The sequence below is a fragment of the Puntigrus tetrazona genome, chromosome 17, assembly GCF_018831695.1.
Source record: "Puntigrus tetrazona isolate hp1 chromosome 17, ASM1883169v1, whole genome shotgun sequence".
Taxonomy (NCBI): domain Eukaryota; kingdom Metazoa; phylum Chordata; class Actinopteri; order Cypriniformes; family Cyprinidae; genus Puntigrus; species Puntigrus tetrazona.
Window position 1 is genome coordinate 8,174,640 of NC_056715.1, and position 13,614 is coordinate 8,188,253.

The 13,614-nt window shown below is 35.8% G+C and overlaps 1 protein-coding gene and 1 long non-coding RNA gene across 4 annotated transcripts; one reads left to right on the top strand and one right to left on the bottom strand.

Moving 5' to 3' along the window:
• Positions 1-1,312: 1,312 nt before the first annotated feature.
• On the bottom strand, positions 1,313-8,135 carry LOC122361551. 3 transcript variants are annotated; one of them, XR_006252982.1, is made up of 4 exons: positions 8,036-8,135; positions 2,133-2,294; positions 1,606-1,645; positions 1,313-1,362 (listed from the first exon to the last, which is right to left on the bottom strand). It is a non-coding gene; the product is annotated as an uncharacterized LOC122361551 (long non-coding RNA). The 3 variants fall into 3 exon arrangements; XR_006252980.1 differs by having other exon boundaries at positions 1,319-1,362; positions 1,606-2,294; XR_006252981.1 differs by having other exon boundaries at positions 1,319-1,362; positions 1,606-2,255; positions 8,036-8,102.
• Positions 8,136-8,469: 334 nt separating this feature from the next.
• On the top strand, positions 8,470-13,283 carry ankrd1a (ankyrin repeat domain 1a (cardiac muscle)). Its single transcript, XM_043262344.1, has 9 exons — positions 8,470-8,646; positions 9,607-9,786; positions 9,858-9,983; positions 10,079-10,186; positions 10,706-10,804; positions 10,914-11,012; positions 11,178-11,276; positions 11,989-12,087; positions 12,569-13,283. Exons 1-9 carry the CDS (start codon positions 8,620-8,622, stop codon positions 12,704-12,706), a joined length of 975 nt encoding a protein of 324 aa, XP_043118279.1. The 5' UTR covers positions 8,470-8,619; the 3' UTR covers positions 12,707-13,283.
• Positions 13,284-13,614: the final 331 nt, after the last annotated feature.

Sequence of the window (13,614 nt, forward strand, 5' to 3'; positions counted from 1 at the left end):
ATTTTACAAGAAAAATATTTTTAAAATCATATATACTTGATTTATGAATGTCTAAATAGATTGTGTTCATTTGCTTATCCAAGCAAAGATTTGCAATCTGTTCATATTTTATGGGTTTGTGCAATTTAGTGAATGTACACGTACATGTCTGTACCCCTTTTTTTAAGAATGAGACACTAAACAATTTTTGTTTGTCCTGTTGGAACTCACAATAACAGTATCATTCATTCATTTAAGAGTTATTGTAAAATATGAGATTATAATTTATTAAAGATTTATTAAAGATATTGAATCATTTAATGTATTTTAATAGATTTATTCATCGGAAAGCTGAATAAATAAGCTTTCCATTAATGTGTGGTTTGTTAGGATATAACAGTATATATGTCCAAGATTGATCTGTTTGGAAATCTGGAATCTGAGGGTGCAAAAAAAAATGATATTGAGAAAATCAGATTTAAATGAGTTCAAGTGAAGTTTTTAGCAATGCATATTATATTATAAAAAGGTAGTAAGAAATTTACAAAATATCTTCATGGAACATAAACTTTATCTTAATCCTAAACCTAACTTTATCCGAAATTTGTCATAAAAGTAAAATCAATACTTTTGACCCATACAATGTATTCTTGGCTATTGCTACAGACATACCCACGCTACTTATGTATGGTTTTGTGGTCCAACATCACTGCTAGAAAGAACATACATTAATGTAATTTGACTTTTGACTGAAAAGCTTACTAATATAGATTAGACAACTTTCTCTGTGTGAAACTGTTTAAGATGCTACAACCTCTCTACCAGCCAGTGTCTATATTATACAGGATACTTGTACTAAAAGACCCTCAAACTCTTTCCTTAACTCTTAAGTGTGTGGGTGAGCCCTTTGTGTGTGGGAAAGAGCACACACTCTTCTGGGTGAATGGTGATACATGTACATTTCTTAATGAGATACACATCTCTGTGTTATAGCTTTGAATAATGTAAACACTTTCCATTACTGTGTTACCATAGCAACAGAACATAAGTGCAATGCCCTTTGAACTGTATATCCAGATCCTCAATAAAATATCTTCTGACATCTCTGCTCCCTCATGCATTGTGATGTCTTTATTCAGATCTGTGCATAACTATTCATCAACGCATTGTTTACACGGGGGCTAAAATTATGTGTGGGGCCCATAGACATACAGAATGATACTATGTAATTTTCTTTTCATTCTCTTTATGAGCATGCAAATAGCAGCAATGTTTAAATGCAGTTTACTTTGTGTGTGTGCGCGCGCGTGTGTGAGAGATTTTACTTTTTATACCTCTGGGTGTCCTTCAAATTCTTGTGCCTTCACTTGCCATTAGAAAGCACTATTTATAGAAAAAACAACAATAGCAAAAAAACATGAAAACAGTGAGATGGGGGAAAACAACAAAGGAAGTGATCTCCTGTCATTTCAAAGGCATTTAATGTGTACTACTCAAAAAGCAGGAGTTATTAACGTGCAAATAACATTTGCGAGACCGGCTAGAACTTCAAAGCATTTGTACTGATACATTGCTGAAAAATCAGAGATATGTCACGACAACTGATGCATAAAAATCAGAGGTTACCGTGTCTGCTGAGTTACTCTGACTGCTTGTCAAACATAACCTGTCATGGAGGAAATGTATGAACGGGGAATCAATCAATTAATCATTTAATAATAAACAAAAATACACTTTGGATAACTGCAAGAAACCTTATGGCTATAAAAATGAAGTCACTAATACATAGATATTACTTATAAAAGCTTTTCTTGAACTTACATATTTTATATGTGATTGAAATGCATGACAAAATATCAAATAAAAGTATTTTTCCTTAAAGTATCGATTATTTATTAAATGAATTTGATTATAAAATGCAGCAATATAATCAGCATCAGCATCTAGTGCCACAAATGAAACAAGATTACATTTCATTAAACTTCATGATTGTTTTCCTTTTTAATAATACAGTCTCCAGTCAACTTTTTGATAACACAAATACAACATTTCTGGCATGCTAATGAAGCAATAGAAACATTTCTAAAAAAAAAAAAAAGAGAGAATCATTAACTTAACACATGAGATATTTCATACTGAGTGATAGCTTTTACCTTAATAGAGATATTCTGTGCTCCTTCCTGCTCGTCTTGCTCTCTCACATCTTTTTTCTCTTCCTCTCGCTCTCATCCCCTCACACAATGACTGCAGTAGCAGATAAGATTCTGTTGCTTTGACTAAAAGAAGGGAACAATGAACTCTTTGCTTCCCGCTGACTGTGATGACATGAAATAGACGAATAAAAGGGGGGGAAAGTAAGAGAGAGAAAGTGGTAGCTAAGCAATACTGCTTGCATAACACTACTAACAAAGGCAAAGCTCAAAAACACATTCTCAAGTTATAACACAGACCTATAACAGACATATCAAAGAATCATGCAGCCAAAAGCCAAGAGCTGTGAAAAGAACCAGTATACCAGGTGATCATCGCATTATGGCTGTTTGTGAATGAGTGCTTACGTTTGGCACAGAGACGGGAATCAGAATACGGGCCCATAAAGAAATGCGAGTTTTTGTCTATGTAATTTACAGCACTTCAGCAGCTGCATGAACGGCCATAAAAGTAAAATCTTAAATCTCAAAAACAAATGTTCGGTGTCCAGTGCGTGTCTGCATTCTCTTTTTTTCTGTCTAGCGTGTGTGGCTGGTGTAGAGCTTTAACAAAGCATTAGTCAATCCACGTGGACTCTCAAAAACACCAAGTAGTCCAAAACACCTTCTTAATGTCTTGCATTTTTACAAAAATGGACCTACTCATGCTTCTCTGAATTCACCTCCAGTGGTAACTAGATTTCATTTTGGCCTATTTAGTTTGAGGTGAGCTTAATCCTGAACCTATTAACCTCATTAAAAGTCATTAAATGTGTCAATTCATTAACCAACGCAAGTGTGCATTCTCGGTACTGCTGCAAGGGGCGCTGTAACAGGAATTAGCGCCTGCTATAAAATGTGTCTGTGTTGTGACAAATCAAGTCTTCCTTTGAAATTGGGTTCTCTATAGTCAGAGTGGAACCATATTTAATTTTTGACAGGAATGAAAATCAGGCTCTGAGGAATAGAAGTACAGTGAATGTTAAAACGTACCATTGTTCAGATGACAAAACGTCTCTCCAGAAAAAAGCTCAAAATATTTGTGAACATTACGTGATCTAGGACACCACTGCAAAGATGTTAAGATTATTGCTCACACCCATCTGATTACAATCCCAAGGTCATTTCAACTGTATTATAACAAAGTGCCTTGATTATAATAATCATTAATGTCTGTTTTATCTTAAATACTGGCATGGCATAGATAGATTTAGGTTAATAGCTTTCTTTACTGTGATGGATCTTTACTGTGATTATATCTTGATGTTCAATTATTAAATGTATTAATTATGAATTAACCAATTTTCAAATGCGAGAAATTATTTGTGTCATTGTGTAATATATAGTTAGTGAATATATAGCTACATTTTTAAATTAATGTTATTTGTATGTATTTGCGTGTATAACTATTAACTGATGGATGGAGACCTGATTTCAAGAGGAACATAACACCATATACATTTTGCTACGCAATGACATACAATAATTCCTGTTGTAGTGCCTCTTGTGGTAGCATTGAGAATGCAGGGCATCCATTGTGTTGGTTAATGAATTACACTCCTGGCACATTTAATAACATTCAGTTCGGCCGCCAAGTGCTCACCTAATTGCTTTAAGTATTATCCTGGCCTGATTTGGCCTTAACGCTTTCTTGTATGGTTTATTTTCCCTTGCAAGTGAACTCTGGAGGAGCAACAGGCTGAGAAATAATCTGAAATAGAGAAATAATAACACATATCTGCATAAATCATGTTTCTGTCTTAATTTTCCTACTCTGCTCTTGAGATCTGCTGAGACCTTAAACATTTCAGTGCTTTTGGATATGGCGTTGGTGGGAGTCTGCAGTAGTTTTAATATAGTGAGATGTCTTCAAGGCAGTGTCGTCCAACACAGTCTCATGGCAATTCGTATATTTACTATTTGGTGCATTGGCAGCTGATTCATATGCTGTCGTATAATATGCTAAGGGTTAGTTTTATGACTGGACCTTCTTATTTCCTTTATTTTTTTGTCTAAAATTAGTCAGTGTTTGAAAGGTTACTTTGTAAATATTAACAGGTTACAGATTACAAGTAACCCTGTTTGAAATGTAATGCGTAGAGTAGATTTTAATTACTTCAAAGTAATGTAACTGATTATATTTGATTACTTTTCTAAAACTAAATTTCTATTTTCTTCTTATTTTTTCTAAACTATTAAATATTTTCAAACATTTAAAGCTGCCGTGGTTAACCTTACAGTAGTCCTCAACTATGATACCTTAAGATCTGTTAATTACACCTTTTTTTCAGCAACTTTAACAACTTAAAGTTTTACGTAATTCTGTTACATAGTCCTGCTATGATGAAAACAAATCACATTGTACTAATACATTCAAAATAGCCACCACATAATAGTTATATCTTCAAATGGAGCTGTTGATATGTCTCTATTAACCTATTACAGTTAATTTATGTAATAGGTGTGCTTTTCATAATCTCTCAGGTTACAATATAATAAATGTTAATGACCTAATTAATGACAACTCAAAAAACAACAACTCTGATTTAAAAAAAAAAGATTTTATGGCATTGTTTAAAAAGACTGTGTCCTTTCATCACTCCATCGAAGCACTCCAATGCACATATTATAAGTCGCCAGTAAAAGATGTTGTCTTGTCACAGAAGCTTCCCAAGTGCTCTTGGAATGATCAGGTGATGGAGAAATATGTGTGTTGTGAACACATCGAAGGGATCAAGTGGTCCGCATGTGAGCCGTCATGCGAAAAGATATATTATCTTAAAACAACACATGAGCCGTATGGCCACAGCTGAAGACATATAATTCCCATAACTGGAGGTTTCTAAATCCCCTCACCATTCCTAAAACTTCAGAACACAGCACTTCCGAATCCCTGCAGCATTTCAAGCCCCTGCCATTGTGAGAACGTGATTCCACATTCTTACGTTTGATTTGCTGATGTTCTACTGCCCTATAACCCTCTTCAGTTCGTTCTGGCCTCCAACCGGTCTCTTTTTTAGCCCTTGGGTTAAATAGCCATTTGTATGGGTATTTATTTCTTTGTAACAACTGTTAACTACGTTTCTGAGCGTGTTTGTATGTATGCATGTGAGTGGGCAGGAAAGAGTGGGTTGTCTGTGCATATCCTGCTTATTTAACTCTGAGTGTGGACAGTTATTCTGGTGCGGTGCCTGTTCGGATCCACAAAAATAAAAATCATCACTATATCAATAATAACTAAAGCAGCTGTTGCGTGTGCTGCACACATGAAATCACTTGCCAGAGAAGCCATTTGCCAAGGTTAGTGGGTTAGAGCTCAGAATCCTTACAAGCCTTCAATGATACTGTCACATATACACTTGGTAACACCCTGTAAATAACCCTTATTAGAGACACCCACAAAGCCAATGGCTAAATTTAACTAAACCTCACACCTGTCAATACACACACACAAACATGTACAATTGTGAAAACACATGGGGCTATGCCTTTAAGCTGATTGACATAATTCAATTCGGCATGGAATGCATTGATTGGTGTGAATTTTTTTTTTTAAAAAAAGAAGAAAATATTTTTTTTTTCACGCAGTCTTATTTTGAATATTTGGGAGAAAGGCGCTGCTCTATTTTATTACCGGTGCAGCATCTATGATATTGTCAAAAATGCTGCATTGCAGGGATTTGTTTACATCTGATGGCACAAGGGGAGATACTTATTAGCTGCTTAAAATACAGCATTCACACAAAGTGTGAGGGTCAGTCACTGATCCAAGTATTTATTTATCGTTATCGTCAGTACTATTTGTTTTGGTTTTAATTTTTAATCATGAACAGCTGTTCCATAAAATTGTTTAACACCACCATTGGATTTATGCTGCTATTAATAGGCATAAGTGTCATATTTTGGGGCTGTTTCAAATAATGTGAGAGGACTCCACTGTATCCATGACTTAACAGCCTACAGCATGGCTACTGATGCGCCTTGTCCAGATGCCTCACACCCTACAGAGAGCTAAAACTGATCTTTGGCTGACTCGTGATTTCCCTCTCTGCTCAATGAGTAACCCAACTATGTATTTTAATTAATAGCTTTTAATACATCGAATATTGTAAAATATTTTTGTGGCATTAAAAGACATTTTAAAAGTTAACGAGGAATAAATAAATAAATGATAAATAAATAACAAAAGTAAGAAAAAGATTAAATTTTGGTAGAATATGTCATACTCTCACAGGCAAATGATTGAAGTATGCAATCTCCTGGGAGATCCATCCAGAGAACTCTAAAATTTAAATAATTTGACATAAATCACAGTAAAACAATATATATGGTATTCACTGAAACCTAAAAATTTAACCTGAAATCTATTTTATATATCAGCAGCCAGAGAACTCTCACAGCTGGGGTAAATTTTCATTAATTCATTATGTTTCCTTCAGGGAAGAATCAGTTAATGTTTGCACCTTTTCTATAAGATGTGAAAAGTTTAAATGCATGGTCACAGTCTGTGTAAAGGGTGCGTTATGGGGTTACTTTTGGGCAATGTACTTTTTTTACTGTAGAGATACTTTATTATGGTTTTACATATCGGTAACTGTCACATCAGAACATCTTACATTGCTTTTCTTTAAGACTGAGTATGGTAAAAATGTAGAAAGCCCCCGTGTGTCAGTCCAGCCTTCCGCCTTTGAGCAAGATACTGCAGAATGCACTTATAGCTCCTTTCATTAGTCACTCTTCCTCTCAGATATAAGTCCAGATAGTGGCCTAAGTGCCTCCTTTTAAGGAAAACAACATTGCAAGTAAACCTGCGATCGATTTTGATTTATGACTGATGGACCGGGTGAGCTCCTCACTCTTTACAGTAAACTTCAGATGTATCACTAACTGATCATATGAGCGATCGCACTTGTATGCAGTTCTGCACCTGTTCAGCTTGTGGTCGAAGGGCATGAGCGCCTTGCAGAAGCATGCACCTGCAAAACACAGCCGTTGATGGATGACATCAGCTCAAATTTATCCGTACATATTGCTCTCTGTCCATAAGAGGTGAGAACGTGTCTCAAACTTGTCACTCTGTCATTACCGCAGTGCTATTTAAAGCCTGTGTTGCTGACTCTCATCAGACAGTATTGTCATGTGCAAGGAAGTTCACAGACATCATTCCATACCTGTCTTGCGCAACTCGACAGACTGGCGTGTTATTTCTGAACATTTGTTTCAATGGAAGCTTGAATTAAATCGATCATTAAATATAGTGAGTGTTAACACCTCTTGATTGCCTCATGCAAAAAGGTGCATGGTGACATGAACACTAAAAATTACCCCATCATCTACAAGAATAAATAAATGTCCTTGATTATAAATGTAATTCTCATGAATATACTGCTAAATAATATACAGCCCGGTAGACTATTATAAGCCTACTGTACTGTTCTATACTAGCCTATATAGGCACTAGTTGCCACATGCATAGTTGTTATATGTTTTCATATGTTATTTTGATCCAAGAGATATGGTATCCATGGAAGGCCGTTTCCATATTAAAAACAAATTAAGAAGTAATTGCAAATTCCTATTTTACAATTTAGATTTTCATTTTTTTAGTTCCAAGAAGAAAACTTTGCAATTACGCCTTTTATTCTTTATTCTGTGGCAGAACGGAAAAAAACCCCCAAAATGAATTGCAGCTAAAGATGTAAAATCACAACTCTGAATAAAACTCTTTTTATTTTGAGATGTAAACTTTTTAAATATTTTGTTTTCACGCTGGAAACAGGCTTCCATTAATATTTTTGTGTCGTGCATTTTTTATTTAATTTGTATTTTGCAACTGTTTTGTTATCAATCAAATAAGATAGACTTACCCTTGAAAAATGAACTGATGCAGGCCTAAAACGTTTGACAAGTAGCCTCCGCTGACAAAGAGGCCACGTCACACTTCTTTATTGCTTTTCTCGCGCGCCGAACAGACTATGCGCTCATGCGGTCGCGCACCTGTCGCCCACCCGCGTGTCAGCGGTCGCAGGTCAGGCCTGGGAGTCTGCAGCTACTGGCGACCCGCGCTGTTCATTCCGGAACGGAAGCCGCGCGTTCCTGCCTCGTGCGGTCATCGCCTGCGCGGGATTCAGTAGACGGTCGGGAAGGATGAATGAAGGTGTCTCGCGCCGTTGGAATTTTGTGGGCGGCGAAAGAGTGGGAGAGAAAGTAAGGAACATGATCTAACTTTTTATGGACCCCGCCAGACTTTGGAAACGCGTAGCCTATATATATATATATAAAGGCGGTGACGGGGAGATGATGCACAGATCATCAGGGAGCTGAGCAGGCAACACCGATCTCTTTGGGACTCTAATTAACCACAGAGAGAGCTACATCCCTCACCACCGACAGCCTTACAGCAAAACGCGCAGCCGAGAGCTTAAGACACAAACTCTAGATCACAGACAGCATGGGACTACTGCGTGTTGAAGAGCTGGTAAGTTTTGTGCTGATGCACGCAGTGCTTTTTGGGAGCCTCGACTGAATGTTGACATATTATAAGCTAACTTCGAGATTTATGTTGTTAAGACGTGCAAGATAAACGTGCAAACGTCCCATGCAAATGCGCGTTCACTTAGTGAGAAACACAAATACACAAATGTGACAAAGCTGTTTGTGCTGAAATATTGTTGCAAGGCAAAGAAAAATAAATGTATTAGCTGTAAAGAAGTAAAGATAGCCTATATAAAAAAGAAAATCGTTTTATAATATTATAGGCTATAAATGCAGCTGATAATGAAAAATGTAATCTTAAAAAAAACATGTATAAAACGTAAAATACTAAATATATAAATATTTCGTATTAAAAATAGAAAAACTAATACTTAACCTTATACTTAGAGATAAAGATAAATATAAATGTCATATAATAAAAATGTAACAAAGCTGTTTGTGCTGAACATTTTTGTAAGAGACAAATAATAAACTTATTAGCTGTAAAGAAATAAAGATATAACAATATATAAAGTATTTCCCCTGGATCCTTCTTAATCACTGACATATATATATATATATATATATATATATATATATATATATATATATATATATATATATATATATATATATTTCTGTGAGTGATTAAGAAGGAACCAGGGTGTCTAGAATGACACAACAGCACAGGCCTGTTCTCCTATTTTAAACAACTGAAACGACACAAATACGTGTAATTATTTTTTTAGGTTCTCAAAACAGCTGACCACTCTCTCCACCCCTCCCACTCAATCACTAAATTAAACTACATCTGCTTTAAACTGCACACTTGTGCTCTCTCTGGAAGCTGCTCAGTCCTTGAAACTGAGCGTGTGAATGCTGTGATCGCACTAGACCGCAGCTGCTCGCGCTCCTTTGACTTTATCTCACATGTATGAATGATGAGTGTTACGTTCAATCACAGGTCACTGGGAAGAGAGGCGAGGGAAAGTTGTCAGGAGGTGCTTGTGCAGAGGTGTTTGGTGCAGGACCAGCATCATTCAGCATCATTCAGGAGAAACAGGATGGACTTCAGATACAACAGGACCTGAATGACAGCGCCCAGAATGACGTCAAACCAAGCGACGAGAACCTCAAACTCAATGTAAGAATAAATACAACTTGCTAAAAGTGAATTTGGCCACAATTTCATATAGTAACAGTCTTTTTTCTTAGGTTGACCGATCAGGACAGCTAAAACTAGAAACTGTCGAAGATCTGTTCAATATCTTGCAGCTGAGAAAGAGGAGAAAGGAAAGGAAGATTCAAATGCCAAAGAAACAGCCAGAGCTTGATATCCTGGTGAGGATCTTCTTCCATACTACATTACAAATATGGCTATATCGTTTTAATATGACTATGTCTCAATTATTTGAGATTTAATTACATTATTTCAGCCTGAAACAGTGGACCAGGGTTTGTTCTTAAAGGCTGTCACAGAGAATAAAATGCCTGTTGTTGAGAAATATTTAGCAGATGGTGGAGACCCCAATGCCTGCGATCATGTGAGTGTATAACACAAGAACACACACATCTCACTCTCCTTCACTTGTGCACAGTTAAAGGGATAGTTCACCCAGAAATGAAAAATGCATGGATCAATGGTAACTGAAACAATCTGGCTACCAACATTCTTCAAAATATCATCTATTATGTTCCACAAAGGTTTGGAACAGCATTTTAGTGTTTAAATGATGGACAGATTTTCATTTTGGGGTGAATTATCCCTTTTAACTCTCACCAGCGCTTTTATAATATTATTCATATACTATTATATAGCAGTAATGTGTATTGAATGTATTTTATTTTAGCTTTTGTTTTAGTTATTTCGGTTCTTAAACTTTGACATTTTGTCTAACACAAACACTATTTGTCTAACTTTTTGTCTTAAACATTTAGCATTTTAGGTTTTTCGTGTAATATTTAGATTTGATTTTATTTCAGTTTGCTGCATTTCAGTTAACAATCAAAAAACGAACATTTTTGTTAACAATACTGATTCTCCCGTGTTCTCTCTCTTTCAGTTTAAGCGCTCTGCTCTGCATAAATCCAGTGCCCAAGGTCACGCAGAGATCATGCAGAAGCTCCTGGAGAGTGGAGCATCCATGGATCAAAAAGACAAGGTAGCACAGATGGTGGATATGACTGTTACACCAGTGCTGCAAGAATATTATCTCACATTTATTATATATTATAATTCTGAGATGCAAATTTTTCATCGCATGTTCATAGCTGGATGCCACAGCTGTGCACTGGGCCTGCAGAGGTGGAAGCCTGCCTGCCCTGGAGCTGCTTCTCAATAAAGGAGCTAAATTTAACTCCAGAGACAAGGTAGATAGAAAGATCCTGCGTATGTATGTCACCAGATAGATCTTTAGATGTGAAAATGACATTCACATATCATCATGCTTTCATACTAACATTTTTGTAGCAAACAATGATGATGCAATTTTTGTCCTGTAGTATGAACTCAGAACTCTTGTTGTGTATCTTCAGCTGTGCAGCACACCCCTTCATGTTGCAGTTCGGACCGGACACTACGAATGTGCTGAATTTCTTATTCATTGTGGAGCTGATGTAAATGCGAAAGACAGGGTAAAAAAAAATTGGCCTTTTTTCAAATATTTTACTAAATATTTTGTACTGTACTATTTGATATATATCACAATCTGATTTTAAATGTATTCTTTTTGTGTAATTATGAAGAGCGAAAATAAAAAATGGAAATAGAATGGTAAATGGAAATGGAATATAGTTCACTCAAAAACTTTAATTATGGTATATTTTAGCCATTCTGCTAGGTGTATGTGACTTTCTTCTCTTCCAAACTTTGTAATGCGGGTGGATGGTGACCATGATTTTGAAGCTCCATAAATTGGATATATAAGTACTGCATCTGAAAACTAACCTGTACGCCTTTGGGGGTTATCACATGTCCTCTGAAGCAGATCGATGGGTTTTTGTAACAAAATTGATCTGCTTTAGAGGTCATGTGATAACCCTCCCGAGGCATATAGGTTAGTTTTCCAATGCAGTACTTGCGGATATATCAGATTTACGGAGCTTTAAAATTATGGTCACCATCCGCCTGCTTTACCAAGCTTAGTAGAGCCAGGATAAAATAAAAAAATAAATAAATCAGACTGTGTTCGTCTATAAAAAAAGAAAGTCATGTACACCTAGGGTGCCGTCGAGGTGGGTAAAATATGCCACAATGTTAATTTTTGGGTGAATTATTCCTTTTAGATATTAATGCATTTTCTCACATGTAGTTCTTCTCAAATGCCAATGCATTTTGTGTGTGTAGGAGGGGGACACACCTATGCACGACGCGGTGAGGATAAACAGATTTAAAATGATAAAACTGCTGATGATGTATGGAGCCAGTCTAAATGCCAAAAATAACGTGAGTTCAATAAGAGTATATACAAGCCTCACTTATGACGTTGAAGTTGATATGGTGCCCTCTAGAGACTGATTGAGGCACTACAGGCCTCTCCACAACAGGGGTCATCAAACCTGATCCTGGAGGCCCGGTGCCCTCCAGAGTTTAGCTCGAAATTGCCTCAACACACCTGCCTAGAAGTATACAAGTATACCTAGATTAACTGCTTCAGGTGTGTTTGATTAGGGTTGGAGCTAAACTCTGCAGGGACACCAGTCCTCCAGGACCGAACGTAGTAATACAATATCAACAATAAGATAAGAACAAAGATTTATAATGCTTGATGATTTTATAACTAAGTGACAATGCAAATACCCAGTGCAAAAAGAATTGTCTCATACTGTGTTTCTCAGAAGTCTTAATTATGTAGGTTTTAATTATGTAAATCTGTACAAATGGGTGTTTTTGAGTGATATGTTCTAAATGTATCTGTTATTTACAGGATGGAAAAACACCAATGGAAACTTTGCTTTCATGGCAAAAAGGTGTGAAAAACATCCTGAATAACTTTAATGAAGAGGAAGCACCAAATCAAAATGTACAACTTTTCAACATCCATCTCAATGCTGATGTGTTATAAATTACTTCTTTCTTTCTTTCTTTCTTTCATATTAAATAATAAATTGAACATTACTTCACAATTTACATAATGATGACTCTAATTGCAGGCGATAGAGCTTCTGAAATATTGATGAGGTTATTTGTAAATATTGTTTTCTCACTTGTCTCACTTGATTTTGAGAGCAAAGAATCTTCCGTGAGTGGCACAAGGCATGAACATGTGTGAGTGGTTATGTGTTTGTTTGCTTATTCGGTGTAATTATTTATTATTTTTACATAACTTTTTTCATGAGTTTTTAAATGGCAAAATGTCCATGGCAGTTCGAGCTACTGGAAAAATGTTGACAGCCTGGAGACAGAACTAAGTGTTCAGAAATGAAACAGAATGTGAATGCTGGTCTTAGAATGTTTATTATGATGGATATTATTATATTGTAATTGCTGTGTAATTATGGAATGGATTTGTGAAAGACTTTGGCACTGGGTAAATGGACATCCCTTATGAAATGCGCATTTTGAAAATCTTTCTTTTAAACTCTCAAATGTTATTGTGAATCGCTTAAAACATGAGAATAAAGTGTTTTGGTATGAGCCACCAAGTGTTTCCTGACAGTTTGATGTTTTATGATTTTTTTCTTATTCTATTATTGTACGTTTCTATACTGTTGTTTGCTCATTATCCTTAATTAGTTGCTGATGTGATTAATTTGCGGTGTACTTTGGTTTGATATTTTAATGTAGTTATATTTGTATTTGCTTGTTGTTATTATTATTTAGCCTATTCTTGTAATTTGAATGTGCATAATTTATAAAATATATTAATACAAAATAGACAAATAATATTAAATCAACACAACTTAAGAAACAAAATAACAATTTGAAAAAACACACCTAACAACTGTACAAACAACCTGGTTACGAGAAATG

Bases quoted from the DNA above. Each gene is read 5' to 3' on its own strand.
- ankrd1a (XM_043262344.1), top strand. From the start codon at position 8,620: ATGGGACTACTGCGTGTTGAAGAGCTG. The intron at 8,647-9,606 runs GTAAGTTTTGTG...GTTCAATCACAG, and splicing joins TACTGCGTGTTGAAGAGCTG to GTCACTGGGAAGAGAGGCGA. The intron at 11,013-11,177 runs GTAGATAGAAAG...GTGTATCTTCAG, and splicing joins AATTTAACTCCAGAGACAAG to CTGTGCAGCACACCCCTTCA.